The sequence below is a fragment of the Cryptotermes secundus genome, unplaced genomic scaffold (assembly GCF_002891405.2).
Source record: "Cryptotermes secundus unplaced genomic scaffold, Csec_1.0 scaffold1406, whole genome shotgun sequence".
Taxonomy (NCBI): domain Eukaryota; kingdom Metazoa; phylum Arthropoda; class Insecta; order Blattodea; family Kalotermitidae; genus Cryptotermes; species Cryptotermes secundus.
Genome location: NW_019721015.1, coordinates 72,568 through 93,947, shown reverse-complemented (window position 1 = coordinate 93,947; position 21,380 = coordinate 72,568). Strand labels below are relative to the sequence as shown.

General features: G+C 39.8%; 1 protein-coding gene across 9 annotated transcripts in view; it reads left to right on the top strand.

Annotated features, from left to right (window-relative positions):
• The window catches only part of LOC111875297 (ecotropic viral integration site 5 ortholog), a 118,875-nt gene that overhangs the window by 85,123 nt on the left and 12,372 nt on the right, over positions 1 to 21,380 (top strand). For all 9 annotated transcript variants that reach the window (XM_023871415.2, XM_023871420.2, XM_023871419.2 and 6 more), the window contains 10 exons: positions 614 to 739; positions 6,214 to 6,447; positions 6,808 to 6,966; positions 9,823 to 10,059; positions 10,811 to 10,984; positions 14,222 to 14,383; positions 14,668 to 14,850; positions 18,538 to 18,684; positions 19,447 to 19,542; positions 19,627 to 19,725. In XM_023871415.2, the coding sequence (XP_023727183.1) occupies positions 614 to 739; positions 6,214 to 6,447; positions 6,808 to 6,966; positions 9,823 to 10,059; positions 10,811 to 10,984; positions 14,222 to 14,383; positions 14,668 to 14,850; positions 18,538 to 18,684; positions 19,447 to 19,542; positions 19,627 to 19,725 (1,617 nt within the window). The remainder of the gene's footprint in view (positions 1 to 613; positions 740 to 6,213; positions 6,448 to 6,807; positions 6,967 to 9,822; positions 10,060 to 10,810; positions 10,985 to 14,221; positions 14,384 to 14,667; positions 14,851 to 18,537; positions 18,685 to 19,446; positions 19,543 to 19,626; positions 19,726 to 21,380) is intronic.

Sequence of the window (21,380 nt, the reverse complement as noted above, 5' to 3'; positions counted from 1 at the left end):
GCTGGTCGAGTTACTAGATAAGGCAGCAATCATTCCTGAGGTCATCTACGCAGTAGTTACGATTCAACGAAGCCACACAGCGATATATAGCGTTTTGCAACATAACGTGACCGTAGAGGGCCATATGGCCCGACCGGTCCACAACGCTTGGAAACGTAGAGGGCCATATGGCCCCTCTGGTCCGCAATGTGTTAATACCACCTAACAGAGATCTTGCATATTATTTTGTGGTATTTTATGTTGTAAAATGTAATGATGTGCTGTAATACCTAATGTTGTAACACCTTATAATGACCCTTGCTTGAGGATCAAAATATGTGGTGAGGCAAGGGATCCACAGAAGAATGACAAAATATGTTGTCCGGATGGTTTCCATAAAATAAATTTTATACTTTTTTGTAAAATAAATGGAGTGCCACAATTCATGATTTATATTTCCACCCAGTAAATTAAGAGTATCAGCAGAGATCAGAGCTTGTTGTGTTCCATGCAGTTCCATTCCCTTCTGATTTTATTGGATCTTCCTCATGACATTATAAAGCAGCTGACGATATCAGAGACAGTAGAACAGATGTGGTGGGTCCCATACCTCCTTGCAATTGTTATGTTGCAGATGCCTGAAGAAGAAGCATTTGCAGTGCTGGTGAAGTTGATGCAGGATTACAAGATGCGGGACATGTACAAACCGACAATGGCAGAACTGGGACTCTGCATGTACCAATTGGAGAACCTTGTTCAGGTACGACCTAAGTATAGGACCATCTTTGCCATCGTCTTGATACAAGATCACCTGACACATAAACATTAAACTGCTGTAACTTTTATTTATGTATAAAAGTTCAAATATTTCTGTTAACCTCAAACTTGTTACTAAATGAAAGAAGGGGGATGTGTTAAATGAAGTGGATGAATAGAATGGAAGTATTAGTGTCATGCCAGCATAATATAAAGTGATTAAGAGAAGGAACCTACCCTGCCAAAACACCAGGGGTTATGCAGAAAGATCACCTGTGCCATAGCTGAATTGGTTAGGTGCTAGCTTTTCACCACAGAGCTGTAAGATTTGGGATGGATGAAGTGGCATCATATCATCTGTTGCCACCACCTAAGATGTATGATAGCCATGAGCAGACAACATGTTATCACATCCTCCATTTGTAAGTTCAGAGCTTCATTACTGACCCAGCACTTGCCTTGGATACAGCGTAAGGAAGTTATTTTTATGCAAAATGGCCCTATTATACTATGCATACAAGTCAAACCACATATATATGTCTTCATTATACATCAAGTATACTTCAAGCCTTTCATACTCACAGTTATTTCCATGCATATGCCAAAAGAAGCTTCCAGCATTTAAAATATTTTTAAACTCTTGAAGCTGGAATATGTTCATCATTTTAGCACATCCGATGCAACAAGGACAGGCCAATTGACAAAATATTTGCAGCAGAGTTGGACGATTAAATATATTGTCAAGTGTAGGGGGTGTGCATGACTAATAATTGTAGATTCTAGATTTGATGATGAGGTTTATTTGACATCACTATTACAATCACACTCGGTTATAACAGTTCACAGACTCAACTCCTGGGTAACGAATCCCTCTTTGCATAGCTCTGCTTCATTCTCGAAAGCACATTGATTCACTGTCGAGTCACTTTGCCTTCTTCTGTGTTCTGTCTTAATCTGGTCTTCTGTCAAAGTCAAAGTCACATTGCAACTGATGGTTAGGCATTCGGTAAGTCTTGGTGTCGAGCCCCATCTGAGGCTCATGACCATATATTTATTACTGTTTGACAGTTATGTTCTTGTTTTTGTGGGGCACCTTATCTGATGAGAGGATTGGTCTGTCTTTTGTATATGCTCCTGGCCCTTTCCAGCACTCTCTTTCTTGGGTCTCAGCCCCTTTGGATTCGCAACCATATTTTACTGTCTCAGATTTGAGACTTCCCTTTTTCCCTAGGACTCGCAGAGTCCTCAGCTTGGACCACATAGAAAACCTCTTCTGCTCTTGTATCTGGTCTTCTGTGTTCTCTCGTATTCTGGTTATAACTGTTAGGCAGCCACGATAGAAGACACTGCCCCGAAGGGTGTCACTTTGCTTATTTTTCTTTTAAGAAGACGTTCCTATAATTCGTTGCTTTGGTTATCCGCTTTCAACAGCGAAACATTGAACCATAGGAACTAGAACCATTGCATAGCAATGGGCACCTGTTCTTGTAGTGCTTGGGAATATGTTTGCCCAGCTGTTGGCTGGCAATGGATGCCTGGCTCCAGCTCTGATACTCTGGCTTTTAGGCCAGGCATCACAATATCAACATGTCATATATCAGTTGTATATGCCCTAATAATTTATATGAGGGGCAGTCAAATGAAAACGGGTCAGAAGCCAAAACATATTAAAGAACATTTCTTACCTCAAAAGTAATCTCCTAAACTGTTAATACAGTACATTTATCCCACTGGGAGATAAGACAGTCAGTCCCATCCTTGAAAAAACTTGTGGGCTGTCTATGGAACCACAACTTTACCCAGCCACACACGTCTTCGTCCGATGCAAACCAGTGTCCACAAATGTCTCTCTTCAGATCTCCAAAAATTTGAAAATCACATGGGGAGAGATCTGGGCTGTAGGGGAGATGTTGAAGCACTTCCCAACCAAATCTCTGTAGCGTATTCCTCACAGAGTTGGCAGTGTGGGGGCGCACATTATCATGAAGAAGGATAATGCCGTTCGATAGCACTCCAGTGCGTTTTGACTTTATGCATGTCTCAGTTTCTGCAAAGTGTCTTCATAGCGTTGTGCACTGATTGTGGCCCCATGCTCGAGAAATTCGACAAGCAGAGGGCCCTTGCAGTCGAAGAAGAACATCATCATCCCTTTACTGGAACTTGTGTGTACGTCTTTGGATTTCTTCTGTGGGGGAGAATTCACGTGTTTCCACTGTTGGCTCTGCTGTTTGCTCTTGGGTTCAAGATGGTGGCACCAAGTTTCGTCCCCAGTGGCAATATGGGACAGAAAAGCATACTCTTCTTCATGGTATCTTTGCAAGTGACCCAGTGATGCAGCCATTCTCTGAGTCTTCTGTTCCTCCGTGAGTTGATGTGGAACCCACTTCGCACAGATTTTGCGGTGCAGCAGGTGTTTTGTCACAATGACATGTACAGAACCGTGACTTATTCCCATCAAAAGACTAATTTCTTCCACAGTCATCTGTTGGTTTGCCCGGATATGACCATCCAATGCAGCAATAACATCAGGAGTGATGACACGAGCCTGTCCTTGGCAAGCATCATCTTGCAGTGACACATGTCCCTCTCGGAATCTCTTATGTCACGCCAGCACACACGAATGTGACATGCTGTGTTCACCATAAACAACAGACATGCGACAATGTATTTCTCGTCCTCCTTCAGCTGTCAAAAAGCGCACTACACTTTGCTATTCTTCTTTACCCGCCTCCATTACTGATGTTGGACAACCACACATAGTGCTAACCTTACTTCCAGCACAATAAACAAACGACTAGTGTGCAAGGGCACGTTGTCACTGTGCTTTCCTGGGTCCCCACCAGATGTTCGTACTGTAGACAAATTCCAGTGTTACCAACTTGCATGCCGTGTGAGTTATGTGTGGTGACCTGTTTTCGTTTGACTGACATGAAAATAATTGTGCTTCAGTTACAGGTTAATTTATGGATTCCACTGGTAACTATACTATTTGTCTTTATAAAACTGTAGATATTTTGACTTGGCATTATTTTTCAGCCTAATTTTTTCTTTAAAAAGGGAAACAACAGTCTTGTGGACTACCCATGCTGTATGTCCCTCATGTCAACTTTGTAACTAGTTGACAAAATTTTATAAAATTTGGACATGCCAATAGAAATGACCCAAACTTCATACTTTTAATTTTCTACATCATGGCAGATGCATGAACTTGTGAGGTGGGAGCAGCACTAACAACGCTTAACCTTAATTGTATGACAGTGGGTGCTTTGAACGCTGGGGCTGGTGGCTGGATTTTAACTTAGGGGGTTTTATGCAGTAGTAGTATTGAAGAAATGTATATATTTTTGGAACTACACCTGTTAAATTATTGTAATGAACAATATTATAAAAAGTTTTCAAAATTGCATATTGCTATTTCTTCGTTATTATGAAGTCGTTTCCAATAATGCTTATATGTGGTAGAGTCATTAAGTTCGTGGAATATGGTTTTATCGCATGATATTACAAGGTATTCACTTACACTTATGCAGATCCACATTGGCACTCAAAATAGTTGCTGTTGGCCGCTAGGCAATCTGTCAACGTTGATATAGCTGTCAAAAACATTGATGAAGCATATTGGCAGTAAATTCCCGCATGACGCTTTGCGGCCATTCCACGAACTTATTGACTGTGGTAGTACGTGTATATTCCTGAAATAAATTTTTTATGTAAATCCAAATATATGGTACTTTCATTTCTGGAAATGGTTTCCTTTTTATGGTAATTTCAGAAACATGAGTCTACACACAGACTGACTTTATGGTGCAGATAGATTCATTTGATAGTAGCTCCTTCATTTGTGTATAAGCAGCCACAATGCCACAAACACAATCTTGCAGAAATGTAAAGGTCACTGTGTCTGTCTTGAAAGTGGAATATTTGACTGGCTTGTATTTGGGGTGGCTCCTTTGGACTAACTTCAGAAAATTTCAAACTGAAATCAGATGAAATTTTTGTGACTTACTTTCCTACCACAGGATGACAGATTGATAGGGATGTTCAACATTGCTAAATCCCTTCAAGACTTGTGGTAATACTTTTCACTATCACATGTGCAGTCATCTCTGTGGAATTTTACCTGTCCTTTCACAAGTTTAGCCAGTCTTCTACAGTTTGTAGAACCTTATATCCTGGACTTTATATTTATTAGGAATTTATTGGTAGAAAATATTTCAGTTTGAAGAGCACAATAACTTCATCTACAGCTGAACATTCAGACTACAATAAAGGTTAGCATATTTAGCGTTCAGCTTATAAATATGAGTTCTAATTTTCTAGAACCTGTCATAGTTCTTTTTGTCCTGTTTGGTTAATTAATGTTGTCACAGAAATGAATAAATCTGAAGATATGTTATTTACCAAATTTTATCTTGCCTTCTGATTGCATTAACTTTTCATCCACTGCTACTGTGTCTTCATCAAGCTCACTTTTGCTGTTAAATGAGACTGTTTCATCAGTCACTCAGAAATGAGCTCCTGTTCAGTATGTTCTTTAGTCTTCAAAATCTGCATATGAGAAGATACTGTTTTCTGTTCAGAGTAATATGTATACTGCTCTTTCCCAGTAGGATAACAGGATTAAGCAATGTATTCTTCTTTCTTTGTCACTACAGATGGCATTAAACTGTCAGAAATATAATTCCGAAGTTGTATATCTAAGAAGCTATTCTCATCTTTGCAAAATGGCTAAACTACAGGTACTGAATATTGTGTTTCATCATACTGTCGCAATGATGTATCAGTGTACATATTCATGTCTGTCTTTAATGCACCTCTGTTCAAAGTCTCTCTTTCATTTAAAATAACATTAAAATTACAATTAACTTATATATGTTTCAGCTTTACTTGGCCATCCTCAGGCAACTGTTCGTTTTTCTAAACTGTCACACTGCACTAGTTCTTAAGTCAAAATATTTCAGCGCTATTGCATTTTTGTCATTTGCACTAAAATGCATTTGTTTGAGAACATAACTCCTTATCCTTCCCTGCTCGACTAATGGTAACATACATAATAAGGGGACACATAAAAATAACAATGATGACAACACCATGCTGATGTTCATAGGGCTAAATAAAACCACATAAAAATACGGACACTGCAAGAGGAAGGAAAGGATCAAGAGTTATGTTCTCAAACAAATGTAGTTTAGTGTGAATGACAAAACATGCAATAGCACTGAAATATTTTAACTTTAGAACTAGTGCAGTGTGGCAGTTTCAAAAAGTGAACAGTTCCCTGAGGATGGCAAAGTAAGACTGAAACATGTAGCAGTTGATTGTGATTTTAATGTTACTCTAAATTAAAGAGGGATTGTGAAGAGAGTTGCACTAAGGACTGAAGTGAATGTGCAAAATGATACAGGGACTGTGCAAGCTGTATGCATTAAGTTAGTGTCTTCTTGCGGATATTTGTTATGAGAATATCACACTTCACAGGAGCTGATTCCGGATCTGCATGTCCACTTCCAGTCCCAGAGCTTTCATACCAGCATGTATGCTTCAAGCTGGTTCCTCACACTCTTCACAACTGCTTTGCCACTGCCTGTTGCCTGTAGGATCATGGATGTGTTCTTATCAGAAGGGATGGAAGTCATCTTCAAAGTGGCTCTGGCCCTCCTCACACTGGGGAAGGAAGACCTCCTGTGCCTTGACATGGAGGGCATGTTGAAGGTAAGCTATGAACCATATTTTTTTTTATTCCTAGTGGGATGGAACTAAGTCCCTTGTACTGCGGCCACTTCTGGCCTATTGTACCAGCCCCAGATGATAGGTGAGGGTGATTGTTTAGCAATTTGTGGAATGAAGATTGGCAGGGGAAACCGAAGTACTCGGACAAAACCTGCCCCAGCGCCACTTTGTCCACCACAAATCCCACTTGACCAGACCCGGGATCGAACCCAGGCCACCGCCTTGGGAAACCAGCGAATAACCGCTTGAGCTATGGTGCAGCCAAAGAAGAAATGAACCATATGGATTGTACTATCATATTTGACAGATTTGGATTGATATGAACAGAGATATGTCTTGCAGTTCTTCCAGAAAGATCTGCCTCCCCGTGCAAAGGCAGATCCAAATGGACTTATGACACTGGCGTATAACATGAAGTTCAACCCTAAACACATGAAGAAGCTTGAAAAGGAATACACGGTGATGAAAACGAAGGAACAGGAAGAGATGGTGGAGCTCAGGGTATGTACACGTGAGAGAGGCTGGTAGTGTTTCTGTGTGAACAGAATTCTCAAATTCATAGTAATGACTTCCCCAGGAACAAGATATACAGTGCGTACAATCAAGTGCGCGCCNCACAAAAGCAGGATTTTCTTAACCAGCAGTGTAATTATCGTATGCTCACAGACAGTCCTGTACCATGCAGTAGTGAGAGATGGCACACCGCTTTGTTCCTGGTGGCAGATTTACATTAAGTTTCTTACCAGAGAGAATCAGTGGGGCACGTGGTAGCGTAGTTGGTTGAGGCACAATGCTACAAGCCAGAAGGTCGCAGGTTCAAGTCCCGATGAGGTCATTGGTTTTTTTTCAATGACCTAATCCTTCCAGCCGCACTATGACCCTGGGGTTGACTCAGCCTCTAACAGAAATGAGTACCAGGAATTAATTAAATAATTTTCCTGGAGAGTAAAGCGCAGCCAGCGTGTAAGGCTGACAAACCTACCTCCATCTTTGAGCCGATTGTCTAGATAATGTGGGACCCTCAATGTCTCACAACCCTATGGGCCTTCATGGCCTGTTACAGGGATAGCTTTACTTTTTACTTTTTTTTACTTTACCAGTGAAAATCAGTGCCTGCCGTCCTCATTGCCTTAGTAACTCCAGGTTGACTCAATCTGCACATTTTTACGCATTTCTTAAGATTTCAGCTTGTATGTAGTTGTAAGACTGGAGGTTCTCACAGCAGTGGTTGTGAAGAAGTTTTGTCTTCTGGGATGTAACAATGTGTAGTCTGTTGAAGGTCAGCTGATGTTTCTGTCTTCAGGGTCGGAGAATAAGCCAAGCAAGTACCAGCAGAATCTCCTTGCTACCTGCTTCATGCTTGTTCTTGCTTGGCTTATTCTTCGACCCTGAAGGTGGAGGCAACATATTCCTCTGAAATGTCAAATTGACTTTCCATGGACTACATGGTGTTATATTGAAGGTAGAATTCTTTGTATGTGATTGTTTTGAAAATGACACAGACTACATTCATGTTGTTGGATTTGAGGTTCTCACATTGGTGACTCTGAAGAGTACTATGTGGGGCAATCCAAAAGTTTCTGAAATTTGAATTTGGCGCGCGAATGGTTATGAGTACATCGAAATTCCGCTAGGTGTCTCCTCACACATCCTTGAATCAGTGTGGCAAGCGGCATCAAGTTGAGTGGTTGGGTTTATTGTTGGTGAACGTATTTCCATTGTTGTGTTTCCGTGAGTTTGCGGTTTTGCAATGGCTGACCTGAGAGAGCAGCGTGTCTGTATGAAGTTTTGTTTCAAACTTGGGAAAACTGCTGCAGAAATGCACCAAATGTTGAAGCAAGCTTTTGGTGAAAACAGTTTAGGCCAGACACAAACTTACAACTGGTATAAGCGTTTTAAAAATGGCCGAACATTGACTGATGATGACGATCGTTCGGGACAGCCGTCAATGGACAAAACACCAGAAAATGTCACGAAAGTTAGGGATCTGATTCTGCAAGATCGTAGACTGACCATCCAAGACCTCTGTAACACCTTGGCACTAAGTTATGGTACATGTCAATGAATTTTGTCAGAGGAACTGAACATGAGGAATACGGCGAAGTTGGTGCCATGACTGCTGCAAAATGAACAGAAGCAGCATCGCTTGGAAGTCTGCAGGTAACTTCAGCAACAGCTTCAAGAGGATCCAAACTTTCTTTCGAAGGTTGTCACTGGTGACGAAAGTTGGGTTTATGGCTACAACCCTGAAAGCAAGCAGCAGTCGTCGCAATGGAAGAGCCCTTCTTCACCTCGGCCAAAAAAAATCTCGACAAGTCAAGAGCAACATTAAGTCCATGTTGATCTTCTTTTTTTGATATTGACAGGATTGTTCATAAAGAGTTTGTCCCTCCTGGTCAGACAGTCAATAAAGAGTTCTATCGCGTTGTTCTAAGGTGTTTGAGGGAGAACATGAGGAGAACGTCCAGAGAAGTGGTGCACAAACGATTGGGTACTCCACCATGACAATGCATGACTGCATATGGCTTACATTGTGCAGGAATTTTTGGCTAAAAACAAGATGGCAGTTGTTCCCCACCCACCATACTCGCCAGACTTAGCTCCATGCGACTTCTTTCTCTTCTCCAAGATGAAAATCAAGTTGAAGGGGCGAAGATTTGATACAGTTGAGGAAATTCAAGAGGAAACACACAGACGGTACTAAACACCCTAACAAAGAAAGACTTCCAGGATGCATTTGAAAAGTGGCAGAAACGCTGGAATCGGTGTATGCGCTCCCAAGGGGACTACTCTGAAGGTGATGGTGCAGAATAAGATCTAGGTAAGATGTAATAGTTTTTATTAATATATTTCGGGAACTTTTGGATTGCACCACATATATTCTGTGATGTAAGAAGACATTGGTGGTCTTAGCCAGACTACACAGCATTACATCTCAGAAAAGCACTCTGCTTTCCCATTGTTTGAGAGGTGGCTTTTTAAATTTTACTTTTTGTATCTCACAGTTCAGAATCACTGACAAGACAACACAACGCTGTTTTTGTACAGCTTTCTTCTTCTGGGTAACCATCCTTTTCAATTCTGGGTATTGCTCTATAAAGTAATAGTGAAAGTTTATTTCGGTGAAACAGAATTATGACTTGGTGAACTGTTGAGTCAGCTACAGAATCTGTTATTACCAGTGCTAGCTAATAGCTCAGTCTGTGCCATAAGTTTGCCATCCTTGGAGTAGGTTATGAAGCTGAGTACTTAGCTTTGGTTTCCAACCATAATGACATTTGTGCAGCAGCTATGGACAGAGAATCAACTGCTCTGACTCAGTTTTCTACCATAATGACTGTTATTACATTTGTGCAGAGGCTACGGACAGAGAATCGACTGCTTCGACAGCGAGTTGAGCTGCTGGAGGCAGAATCCAGTGAATTAGCTGACCGGCTAGTGAGGGGACAAGTGTCCAGAGCTGAAGAGGAAGAAACAACGTTTGTGGTGCAGCGAGAGTTGGCAGCTCTACGACACACTCATCTCGAGACATCACATCAGCTCGAAATAGCTAATGAGGAAATACGGAACCTTTCCTTACTTATGGAGGAAACCGTGAGTTTTAACCTGTTTAGTGTCATAATGCTGTGTGTCCTGTATACCCTCTGGGCCAGTTTCTTGCCTGTTTTTCTTCTATTATGAGAAAAATGTATGGTTATGTTATCCTAATGTCCATTTTCCCATTTATGTGTCTGGTTCCCTTAGCATCTTTCAAAACTATTAACATTTTTGGTACAGTATGTACTTGTATAATTAATGCATCCATGCTATAAATAAGAATTGTTTTTGGGGGGGGGAATCAAATATCGTATTTTTAACTGCAACTTTTAGCCTCATATATGAAAATATCCTGTACTCATGTAATTTGTGGCTTCACATACTTGAAGCCCCCATATTTCTGTGCTGTCAGTTCAAACAGATGCATGTTAATACTTCTAGCATAACATTCATGAAGCTGGATCAATTCATAAAATATGGGTGAGGGGATCCAAGTCTGTGGACTGGTAGTCAGTAATAGGTAATCGGGCAGAAGAGAAAGAGGATGAGGTGAAGAGGCACTTATGTGAAAGAATTCAGTCAGTGGTGTTCATATGCTATACTGCAGATATCATCAGCATAAGGGACAGCAGAACAATGGCTGAAGCAATCACCAAATAAACCCCAGATCTCATGAATATCTCTTGTTTTGATATTCTTGCTCTTTTGAAATGTTCTTTTCAGATCAGTGAAATATCTGTCAAACTCTCTTCACAGTTCTCACTCTATTACAAGGACCAAATTAAAGTGGAGATGTTGTTCAATATAGCATACCTCAAGACAGTCGTCCCTAGAGGAGATCAGCATGAAGCGAGAACTGCTGTGTCAGAAGGAGGACCTCATTAAATGTCTGCAGGAAGAGCTGGTGAAGGTGCGGCTGCGGGAAGCTGAAAATGATGCTTTGATACGTGACTTGCGGGCAAGAATACAGGAGCTTGAAGAGGTATGAAACAAGCAGCTGCTTCACTACTTTATCTTAGTGCTCTGTTTTACTTACCTCTTGAGATTTCTTTCAGATGTTATTAATATAAGCCTGATGTGTTTGTGTCAATAATTTTTCAGATTTTGACAACACTTAATCTCATAAATGGACACCACTATTTTGGAGGAACATGCTTCCGTGTTCTGTAGAGTTGATATATTCATCGTTACTAGAATCAGTAACAGCACACTTTACATGAGGACCTACACATGTTTCTGTATATATCTTGACCATAACTTCCTAAATATTTATGGGAGAAAAGAAATGTTTTGAATCAAAGTTGCAGAGAAAAAAGAAATAATTTTTTTTTATAATACACTTTTTTTAAAATTGTACAATGTTCAATATAATTGAAGAAATTAATTTATACTCTGTGTACTCTGTAGACAGTAACAGAGTGAATGTCACTGAAATGTTATACTTTTCCAGTGAGTGGTCAGTCTGAAGCAGGAATATTCACACAACTTGACACTGCTTCTTGAACGCAGAAATTCTTCCAGGCAGTATGTTGCCAGTCCTCTAACATAATGTGTAAAATTCCAATATGTTCTGTTTGTACTTATCCAGATGTCCAGAAGTAATGTTTTGAATAGGTATTAATTTTTGTTCATTCTTTGATGTCATAATTTTCATCTGTCTGATCAGGTTCATTTTGTTGTCATTTACTTACTTGTCTGGCCTACCAACATTTGAATAATTTCAGTCTTTCATTGAATTAGGTATATCTTGTGAGATTCAAGGTTCTATCATCTGTGACTGTGAACAGTAATATCATTTCAGATGTGACACTGTGGTTTCAGAGGAACGTCTGTAAACTTGTAGATTCTGTAGGGTTCTGACAACGGTGTAACACTCAGAATTACGGGGTTTTTTTTTATTTTGTCAATTGTCCGGTATTATGGAAAGGTAGAGAACACAGCATTTCAGAAACCAGATCCATTTCCATCTTCAGGTGAGAGGGGACAGAAACAGATCCAGTTTCCAGAACATTGTATTCTCTAGTTTTTTAGAATACTGGACAATGAACAAAGTACAAAAACCCAGTAATTGCGAGTGTCAGTAAACTTCCACTGAACTACATGCCATCACATCCCAGAAGATGCCGTAGGTGTATTTTGTTTCCTTCTCCCTCTAAGTATCTCTGTGAGTCTGCTTTTCCATAATCAGTGTGTGTATTATGGCAGTTGCCTGTTGGCATTTGTGTAAGCTTTCAGGATGGATGTGGCACAACGCAACAGTTTGTCTGGCTGAACAGACTGACATAGCAGTAATGTTGTAGAGACATATTGTAGAGGTGCTTGGCTTGAATCTTGAATGAGACAATAGTGAGAGTTTTTGTGGGTTTCCATAGTCTCTCCAGGCAAATACCTGCCTTCGAACAGCCTATGATTTGATGCTATAGTCTTGATACAGACAACACTGAAATAACCTACAGATAAATAAATGACAGTATATGGGTAGTCTAATGCTTATTTTATCAGTTTTTCAGGCATTCATACAGGTATATAAAATATGAATTGTTTCACAATCTGAGAAACAATGAAGATAATAAGGACTTCCTTTCTGCATGCAATCTGTAGCTCTCTGGTTGCTCTAATTGGAACAGTAAATGTCTGATATTTGGCTGAGTATTACTGCCTCTTGTTCCTTTCTCAGTGAAAGAGTAAGAGCTAGATATCAGACATTTACGTTCTGTTTAAAGCAGTCAGAGAACAATAGACTGCAGGCGGAAAGGAAGTCCTTTATAGCAGCAGATGGTGACACACGAAGCTAAGGGGCATAGTTATTGTCATAGCTTCATGGCAATAAGACTACAAGTCATTGCCTTATTTTGAAACATGATATAATTTAAACATGTGAAAACAAAAAAAATCAATTTAAAAAATCTAATCGAGACTGTGTATATACACAAAGACTGGTGATTTTGAAACTTTGTATACAGACATCTGAATTAATTCCTAATAATCTAGTTTATGTCTAGAACTTCTACCTTTAGAAATGGAATAAGCACTGTTTACTATAGGAAGCTCTGCAACTTGAGTTGTTTAAGCCCCCATTACTTCCAGCAGGGAGTTGATGTGTCAGGAATTTAAATGTTCCTGATGAAGGTTACGATAGAATCATGATAGTGCCATGAATCTACAATTTTCAAGCTAGTATTTGGCTTCAGTATGAGCCCAGGTTATTCATCATCATCATTTCATGGATTGGGTGAATCACCTATTCCAGCCTCTTAATAATATATCTCTTTCCCATCTACTTATATGCCCAGGAATTTAATTAAATTTATAAGTACACCACTTTAAATTTGAAATTTATACCAGTTTTAAGTAACAGATTTCTGCTTCTCTTAAAGTATTTTTTTAGTAACTCCTTACTCTGTAATTAGCCAAGTACCAGATGATGAGGCTCCAGGTGAATTTGTTACATTCATAGGATGACCACAGAATTCTCTAGATTTAAATCTGTAAGCTGCCTACCAAAACCCAGAGAGAAACATTTCAGTGCTTGGAGTTACTGCAACAAAAATGTATGGCTTCTCTTGTTGCAAAATAACATCTGATCAGTCATCGACTAGTTGAAAAGACAGGTTCAAGCCATAATCCAAGAAAATTGGCGTCCTACTCAACGTTCATTCTTATCAAAAGCTATGACTGGATTATAAATGAAATGTCTGTTTTTAATATTTGAAAGATGTAAACTTTCTCTGTGTAACAAATCAACCCAACTGACTAAAACTATATGTACACTTATTTAGGTATATTGTACACAACTTGTTTGATTTTTACTCAAATCTACAAAGTCCTGGACTGGAAGTCCAGGAAGTACAAAATGGGATCCTATCAGTAACAACAAATTTAAATTTTGACAGTTCTTTTTATATTATTATTTCTTACAATTACAAAAAAATACAATCTAATGTCTTGTGATTTTAGTGCAGCAAATGACTCATTAAAATCTGTGGATTCTATTTCTGTTTTGTGGTGGTCCTGGCATGACCACCATAGTTGTCCCTTAAATCTGGACGTAAATGTGTCTTCCATATTTACCCTTTCTTTCTTTCTTTCTTTCTTTCTTTGTTCTTTGTCCTCCTCCCCCCCTCTCTCCCCCTCACCATCCAGTGTTGCGATGATTGAACATGTGGCTGTGTGGTGCTCTGTCAGAATGAAATGTTTCTAAGAGTTAGTATATGCCCAGGACAAGAAGACACTGCGTGAATCAACACCAGACAACTCTGTGGCTCACCTCCAGGAGGAGCTGATAGCAGTGAAATTGCGTGAGGCAGAAGCAAATCTCTCACTGAAAGACCTACGGCAGCGAGTTGGGGAGCTGAGCCAGCAGTGGCAGCGCCATCTGCAGGTAAGTGAGCGGAGCTGAAGTGAAAGATGCAGCACACAGACTGTGATGTGGGCAGTTCATATGGGAGCATGTTATTTTGCTAAGCACTGTACACAGTAGCAAAGTCACTTTCTGTATCCATAATCTGTTTACATTTGTTGTCAATTATAAGTCACTTCAGGTGTTCTTTACAAAGTAAAAAAAGGAAAACCTTATGTGGAGCTCATATGTGTCTGTGACCTAGTTTCGGCATTGAAACCACTTACGTTTTGTGAGATTCACTTTTCATTCTGTGGTCCCTGCAGGAGCATCGTGTGGAAGCAACTCCTCCACCTGATAGCACACCCAAGAAACTGCTGTTCTGGGAGAATCGTGGCAATGAAACTCAGAGGCTTGAAGAAGAACTGATGACCACACGAATCAGAGAGATGGAGGTCCTGACTGAGCTGAAGGAGTTGCGACTTAAAGTCATGGAGTTAGAAACTCAGGTGAGAGTACATTCACTGGCTGTGGGAATGAAGCAACATCACAGTGAGACACCTCTTTTTTGATGATGCCCAATTTGGGAGCTGCATGTTCTGAGGAGACTTGCTGTACAAATAGAGAGTTTTTAGGATATTCTCCAGTTCCTTAAAATTGGTGAAAATTTGCTAATGAAGTTATGTTGAAATCATTTAAGAGTAATTTTTACTAATCATCTGTAGAGGATTCAGGATAAAAGAATATGTTTTAAATACTTTCAGTTTTTATTACAAATATTTGATATATTTTCTTATTTTCTTCACTTGGTTTTTGAAATCTTGTGGGGGGGGCAGATGCCCATTCGCTTCCCTTCCTATCAGTGAGATTCACTCTTTGGAGAAACCAGGCCTATGACCTAAAGTAGACATGAAGGAAGAACAGAAGAAGGATCAATGGACAGTGATGATAATGATGATGATGATGATAAGGGCCCATATTTTGATGACATGTCGTCTTTTTTTTTTTCTTGTTTCCTATTCAGTGCCTGTAAATATATAAATCCTGGAGATGAGCTGCTGGTTAAAGAAATTAACATTTTTCATCATTTTTAAATTTTAGGTCATTTTTTCGGTTTGGGGTCATTTTTCAGTAAATTTTTGGACTCTTAAGGGTATTTTTGTCATTTTAGCCACTTTAGGAAATTTTTCTTCATATGTTTTCAGAAATGTGAATAATATGCAAGTAAAGTGTTCTTTCTCTTTCTCCTGCCTCTACAAAGGCAGCCTGCAGCTGCACCACAAATACCTGCTACCGCAGTATGCAATAAGAAGTTGTAATAATGTCCCGTCCTTTCCGTTCGTTTTGCTGAAAGTGCTGACAATACATATAAAACATTTTAAGCTGGCAGCAGGATACGACAGCGGTCGCTCACACTGCGGACCTTTCCAAGTTCTGTGGAAAGGATTTTTTTTTATGCTAGTGGAGTGGGACTAAGTCCCTTGTACTGTGGCCACCTCTGGCCTATTGTACCGGCCCCAGATGATAGGTGAGGGTGATTGTGGAGCAATTGGTGGAATGAAGATTGGCAGGGGAAACTGAAGTACTCAGACAAAACCTGCCCCAGCGCCACTTTGTCCACCACAAATCCCACTTGACCAGACCCGGGATGGAACTTGGGCCGCAGCAGTGGGAAGCCAGTGACTAAACGCTTGAGCTATGGCGTGGCCCAAGGAATTTGCTTAGTTGCAAATATTTCTAATCGGAATCCCTCGCTTTTTATGATGTATTGTTGCTCAATAGAACTCTGTCTGTCTTCAGTTTCTCACCCTTGACTGTAAAGACAAAGATACAGTTGACAAATTGTTTTCAGTGTGAAAAGTTTAGTTCTCTGTTGTATTAGAGTGATTCAATTCATCACGATGCCTAAAGCAAAGCCATCTAAATCGTGTCATTTAAAGCAGATTGTAGCTGAATTTGGAGATGATATATTTTCAACTGACGGTAAAATTTAAACTGTAAGATGTGTGATACAAAATTAGCAAAAAAAAAAAAAAAAAGATTCATGGTAGAACAACATATCGGCCGCAAAGAGCATATACCAGCAGCGCAAATTTTGAACAAAAAGAAATCTGTGCAAATGTTACTGCAACAGTGTCCATCTGAAGGCGGAAATAAGTCATCGGATTTTTTCCCAGATCTGTGTGATGCTCTGATGTCTGCAAATATTTCATTTTGGGCTCTGAAAAATGAAAAAACTAAATAATTTTCTGGAATAGAATTGTGGTTGTTTTGTCCCGGATGAATCCACCCTCGGGAAAACTTCCTTTCCAAGTGTTATAACAATATCCTGGAAATGATTAGGAATAGAGTGCATGGGAAGAATATTTTCATTTCTATTGATGATACCTGTGATACGGAGGCTCGCTACGTGGCAGACGTCATCATTGGAACCTTGGAAATTGGTAGACCAAGTGAAATGTTCCTGCCTACGAGTGAGGTCCTAGGATCCTTTAATCATTCCATACTCTGTAAACTCTTTGACAGGTCGATGTTTCTACTGTGGCCCAAGGGTATATACGACCCCATATATTTTAAAAGCAGGCAAGTCAATAAAGTTGTTTTATATGAAATTGGGGCATGTTACTTGCCTAGCACATGCACTGCATAGAGTGATGGAGGAAGTGAGATCAAGATTTCCTCAAGTAGATGCTCTCGTGTCGTGGACGAAGAAGATTTTTCTCAAGGCTCCAACTCGTAAAATGCAGTTTAAGTCTATGGCGGTAGAAAAATCGTAATAAAACATTTAGCTTCAAATTCAATCATATATATTGCTTAGTTAGTTAGTTAGTTATTGGAGAGGGTAGGTTTCCCCATGCACTTAGACCAGTATTGGTCCATTGTGCTTCCCTCTATGATATTCTACCAGTCTCTATACCCTACCGATAATGGTGCGTGCCATCAGTCCCGCCGAGCAAGCGAGTTCAGCCACTTGCTTGGCGGTGTCTATAATGCTTCCCCCATCTATCAGAGGCCTTAGAGACTATTGTTGGGCGGGAAATGTCCGGGAATTTGGCACAGTGATCTCCTTTGGAGATATGAGGTTCTTTTACGTGCCGTAAAGTTATGACACAGGACACACGGCTTAACGTCCCTCCCGGAGGACTTGTTCCCTGATTTTTTCCGCCCTTAAAAATTCCACGACCTCTGCTGGGTATTTGAACCCGCGTACCACGGGTCATGAGGTGGGAACATTACCTCTAGACTACGGAGGCCGCTATCATATATTGCTTAATTGTCTCAATATAAATCGAGGACAAACTTAAAAGAATAAGGTTGAGTTCACAGTGTTAATAAAGATTAAAATACATTTTAAAACAATTAGTAGATTTTCCATGACATGATACATTTCATGTTTTTTAACTTTTAGATAATTTTTCTGGATTTTTCAGTCATTTTATAGGTCATTTTTCTGGATTTCTTTAGTCATTTTTAAAATATTTTTAGGTCATCAAAATCCAGGCCCTGACGATAATGATTATGATTATGACGAGGCAATGGTGATGACAGTGATGATGACAACAATGACCAGCAGTTCCTGTTTAATGCAGCTTCTAACATGATAGCCTGGTACTGTAAGCATGTGGATGTTTCTCTTGCACTCACGCTATGCACGGATACAGCCCATATGTCTGAATATGACTATTACATCAATAATGCAGGAAGTGCAAAAAGGTGGAGCAGTGGTAATGTGTTGCCAGTGGTCACAAATAATGAACTGCAGTTGTACCAACTGTCAGTCCATTAATCAGTCTAAACCCAGTACTTGGATCCAGTCACTGAACAGGCTGGTCTAGCAGTAATGCTCTACACCCCCTTCAGGCAAATGCTGGGATAGTAGTTTGGTTTGGCCATGTCTGCTTTCCTTCAGATCCTTTCCAATTCATGATCATTCATCTGTTTTCCTACCATGTGACACTTCATGGTCTTGATACTGGAAGTGCCACCAAATAACCTGCAAGGAACATACAGAACCAGTCAGCATGTAATACATGGGCAGTAACGCTTGTGTCTTGATTGGAGTTTGTCATGGTTTTCCTCTGGGAAAGTCTGGAGTAGAACCTTAAATTAGGCCACAACCGCTTCCTTCCACATACTTCCAGTTCGTTTTTACTGTTATCCAGTCATATTACGTGTATAGTTTATGGTGCTTTCAGGTCCAGGTGAGCACCAACCAACTGCGCCGTCAAGATGAGGAGAACAAGAACCTCCGAGAAGAGCTAGAAAAGGCCGAGAATCGGGAACGAGAGCATGTCACAAAACTTCGTGAAGAGAGTCATCGATATACAGACCTTGAGTCCAAAGTGAGTCGCATGGTAGCATAACACAAATATTACAGGATACATTGCACAGTTGTCTTTTACACATGATATAAATGTCTTTGAAATTGAAGAACACCGTCCTCTGGGATGTGGCACTGTGTAGATCTTGTGTGAATCGACATTCCTCCTAAATGTCTGTTCTCACAAGATCTACACGGTGCCACATCCCAGAAGATGGCTTTCTTCATAGTCACCACTGTGAAAACCTCAAATCTTACATCTCTGAAGTTATTTTATTTTTCAGCTTTCACATAAAAATTTCATTAATCTTCAAGTGTTTATGTTCTCACACAGTCTGTTTGGAACAGATAAAGTTGTCTAAACCCCATGTCATGAAGACCTATTAGATAATGGAGGTATAGCTCCACACATTTTTTAAACTCAGCACTATATGGTGTTTAGTGATTTTCAGAGGAACCTGTTGCCTCATTTCTTAGGGTGAAGATGAGTGTAAGAGGTTCCTCAGAAATGCTGGTACATATCTGCCAAACTGCAAGAAGACCATAATATTCACTTCTGTGAGAACATCACTTGTACAGTGTGGTAGATCAGTATAAGGAGAAGATCTTTGAAATGTTGGGCTTCAGACTTGAAATTGATGTGGCTGGTAATCGAAGACCATTTTATCATACTCTACCTTGTTGGCCTCTCTGTTTACTGGTAGACATGGGGTAAAAATGGTGCATACACATAGAGACATCTTGACACTCCAGGAAATAACCTTTTACTGTGGTTCATTTCTAGATGAAGGAGAATCTGATGATGTCAAGGATCCGAGACGCAGAACACTCTCATTATGTGGCTGAGTTAAAACAAAGGATCTCTCTGCTGGAGCTGAAGGTAATTGTTGCATATTCCGAAGACTATTATTGATTGTTTAATGAGCTGGCATCTGTAACATGGAATTACTCTCATTGTCCTCAGAATGAAGAGATGGTTACTGAAGGAGAGCTTCGGAGCAACTTGGATGACAGTGAGAAGGTTCGGGAGCTGCAAGACAAGGTGGCTGACATGAAGGCTGAGGTATGTGAGACTTATGTTACTGTCAGGAGGTCTGTTACAAAATGTGGCCCATATGCTTCATTCTGCTGCACACATTTTGCTTGTGATGTAGCACACTGTATGTTAATCAACTGTATATATCTCGGGCAGCATGGGGAGGGTTTGGCCTGAAGGTGTAACTGTAGCAACAGCTCATTGGATGGAGGTGGTATACAGTATGTCATGAAGTTGAAATCTACCTGGTTGCGTTCCAGAGTTAGGCATCTTCTGCCCTGATTGAGAATTGTTTGTGTAGNTTTTAAGATAACAAATAAAAACACGACGTTTCAGAAACTGGATCTGTTTCCATCCTCAGGTGAAGGAAATTAGATATTAGATATTCTAAATTAGATAGACGTGATTTACTCCATTGTTGACGCTGGTTTAACACTATTAGTTTTTGTTACTAGTTCTTCTTTCTATTCCATGCCATGGGGTCATGGACCTGGTTATGAGTTTAGTTTCGTGGCATAAATTTCTACAGATCTATCTATCCTGGTTCCACGCTTGTAAGTGTTTGCTACAATTTGTCATGAATATTTTTTCTTATTAGCTCTCATGGACTTAGCCTGGTCTCAGGTATTTATAATCTTCATGTTTTGTGACATTGGTTTGTTCAGTGATTTGAGGCTAGCTCTTTCTAAGGGACCCAACTGAATAGGTGTTTTCCTTCACCTGAGGATGGAAACAGATCCAGTTTCCGAAACGTCTGTTTTTATTTGTTATCTTAAAAACCAGGACGATGGATAAAGTCCAAAATCCCAACTTATCAGTGTGTTATACACCATCGTCAGAATCCTATAGTAATCTTCTGCCCTGATTGAGAATTGTTTGTGTAGTTTTTTTTTTTTTTATTTGTTCAGTATTACTGACAGTGACTCATACTGCATAGCATTGAATGATTGGATAGCAGCAAATAATGAGTTCGAAAGGATATGGAAGAAGTGATGATGGCCTAATTTAATGTATTGCTGCTCTGGGCATTTGCCCACAGAGGCTGAGAAAAATAGAGAAAAATCTCAATCAAGATTGTTGGTGTCCTGGCCAAGATCTGAACTGATAACTGCCCAAGTAATAGTCAGAAGCACTACCACTTGAGCTAGCTTGTTTGGTTTTTTGATAATTGTTTTTGGTTTTCTTCTGTCTATCTTAGCCAGTGGTTATGAAAGTAATCATTCCATGAACTCTCTTCCTTTTGAAAAATCATGGTATGTGAAACTACTAAAATTTATATTTGTCCCTTTCTTTTCACCCTTAACATCAGCTTAACCTCTCACAACTTTGTATATTATTTCACTGTGTTTCATAGACAAATTCGATTCCCAACGAAAGGAAACTTGAATTAATAATTTAAGAAATATCATTTTTATAAGAAACTAGATTAAGTACCCATTTTTTGCCCAGGATATGGTTGCTATCCTTTCCTGTAAGACAGTATTATAGCTAAAACTTTAAGGCTGGAATAACACTTAAATTAAGACATTAAAGTATACTCATTAGCTAAAGGGGAAAGAAAAGGTTTGATATTACAATACTGTCCATTGCTTTAACAGGCGTTGCTCCCACATGTTGTGAGAAGAATACAGGCTACATGCTTTCTGTTAGGTCTGATATAGGAAAGAAGAGACCAGAGAGTT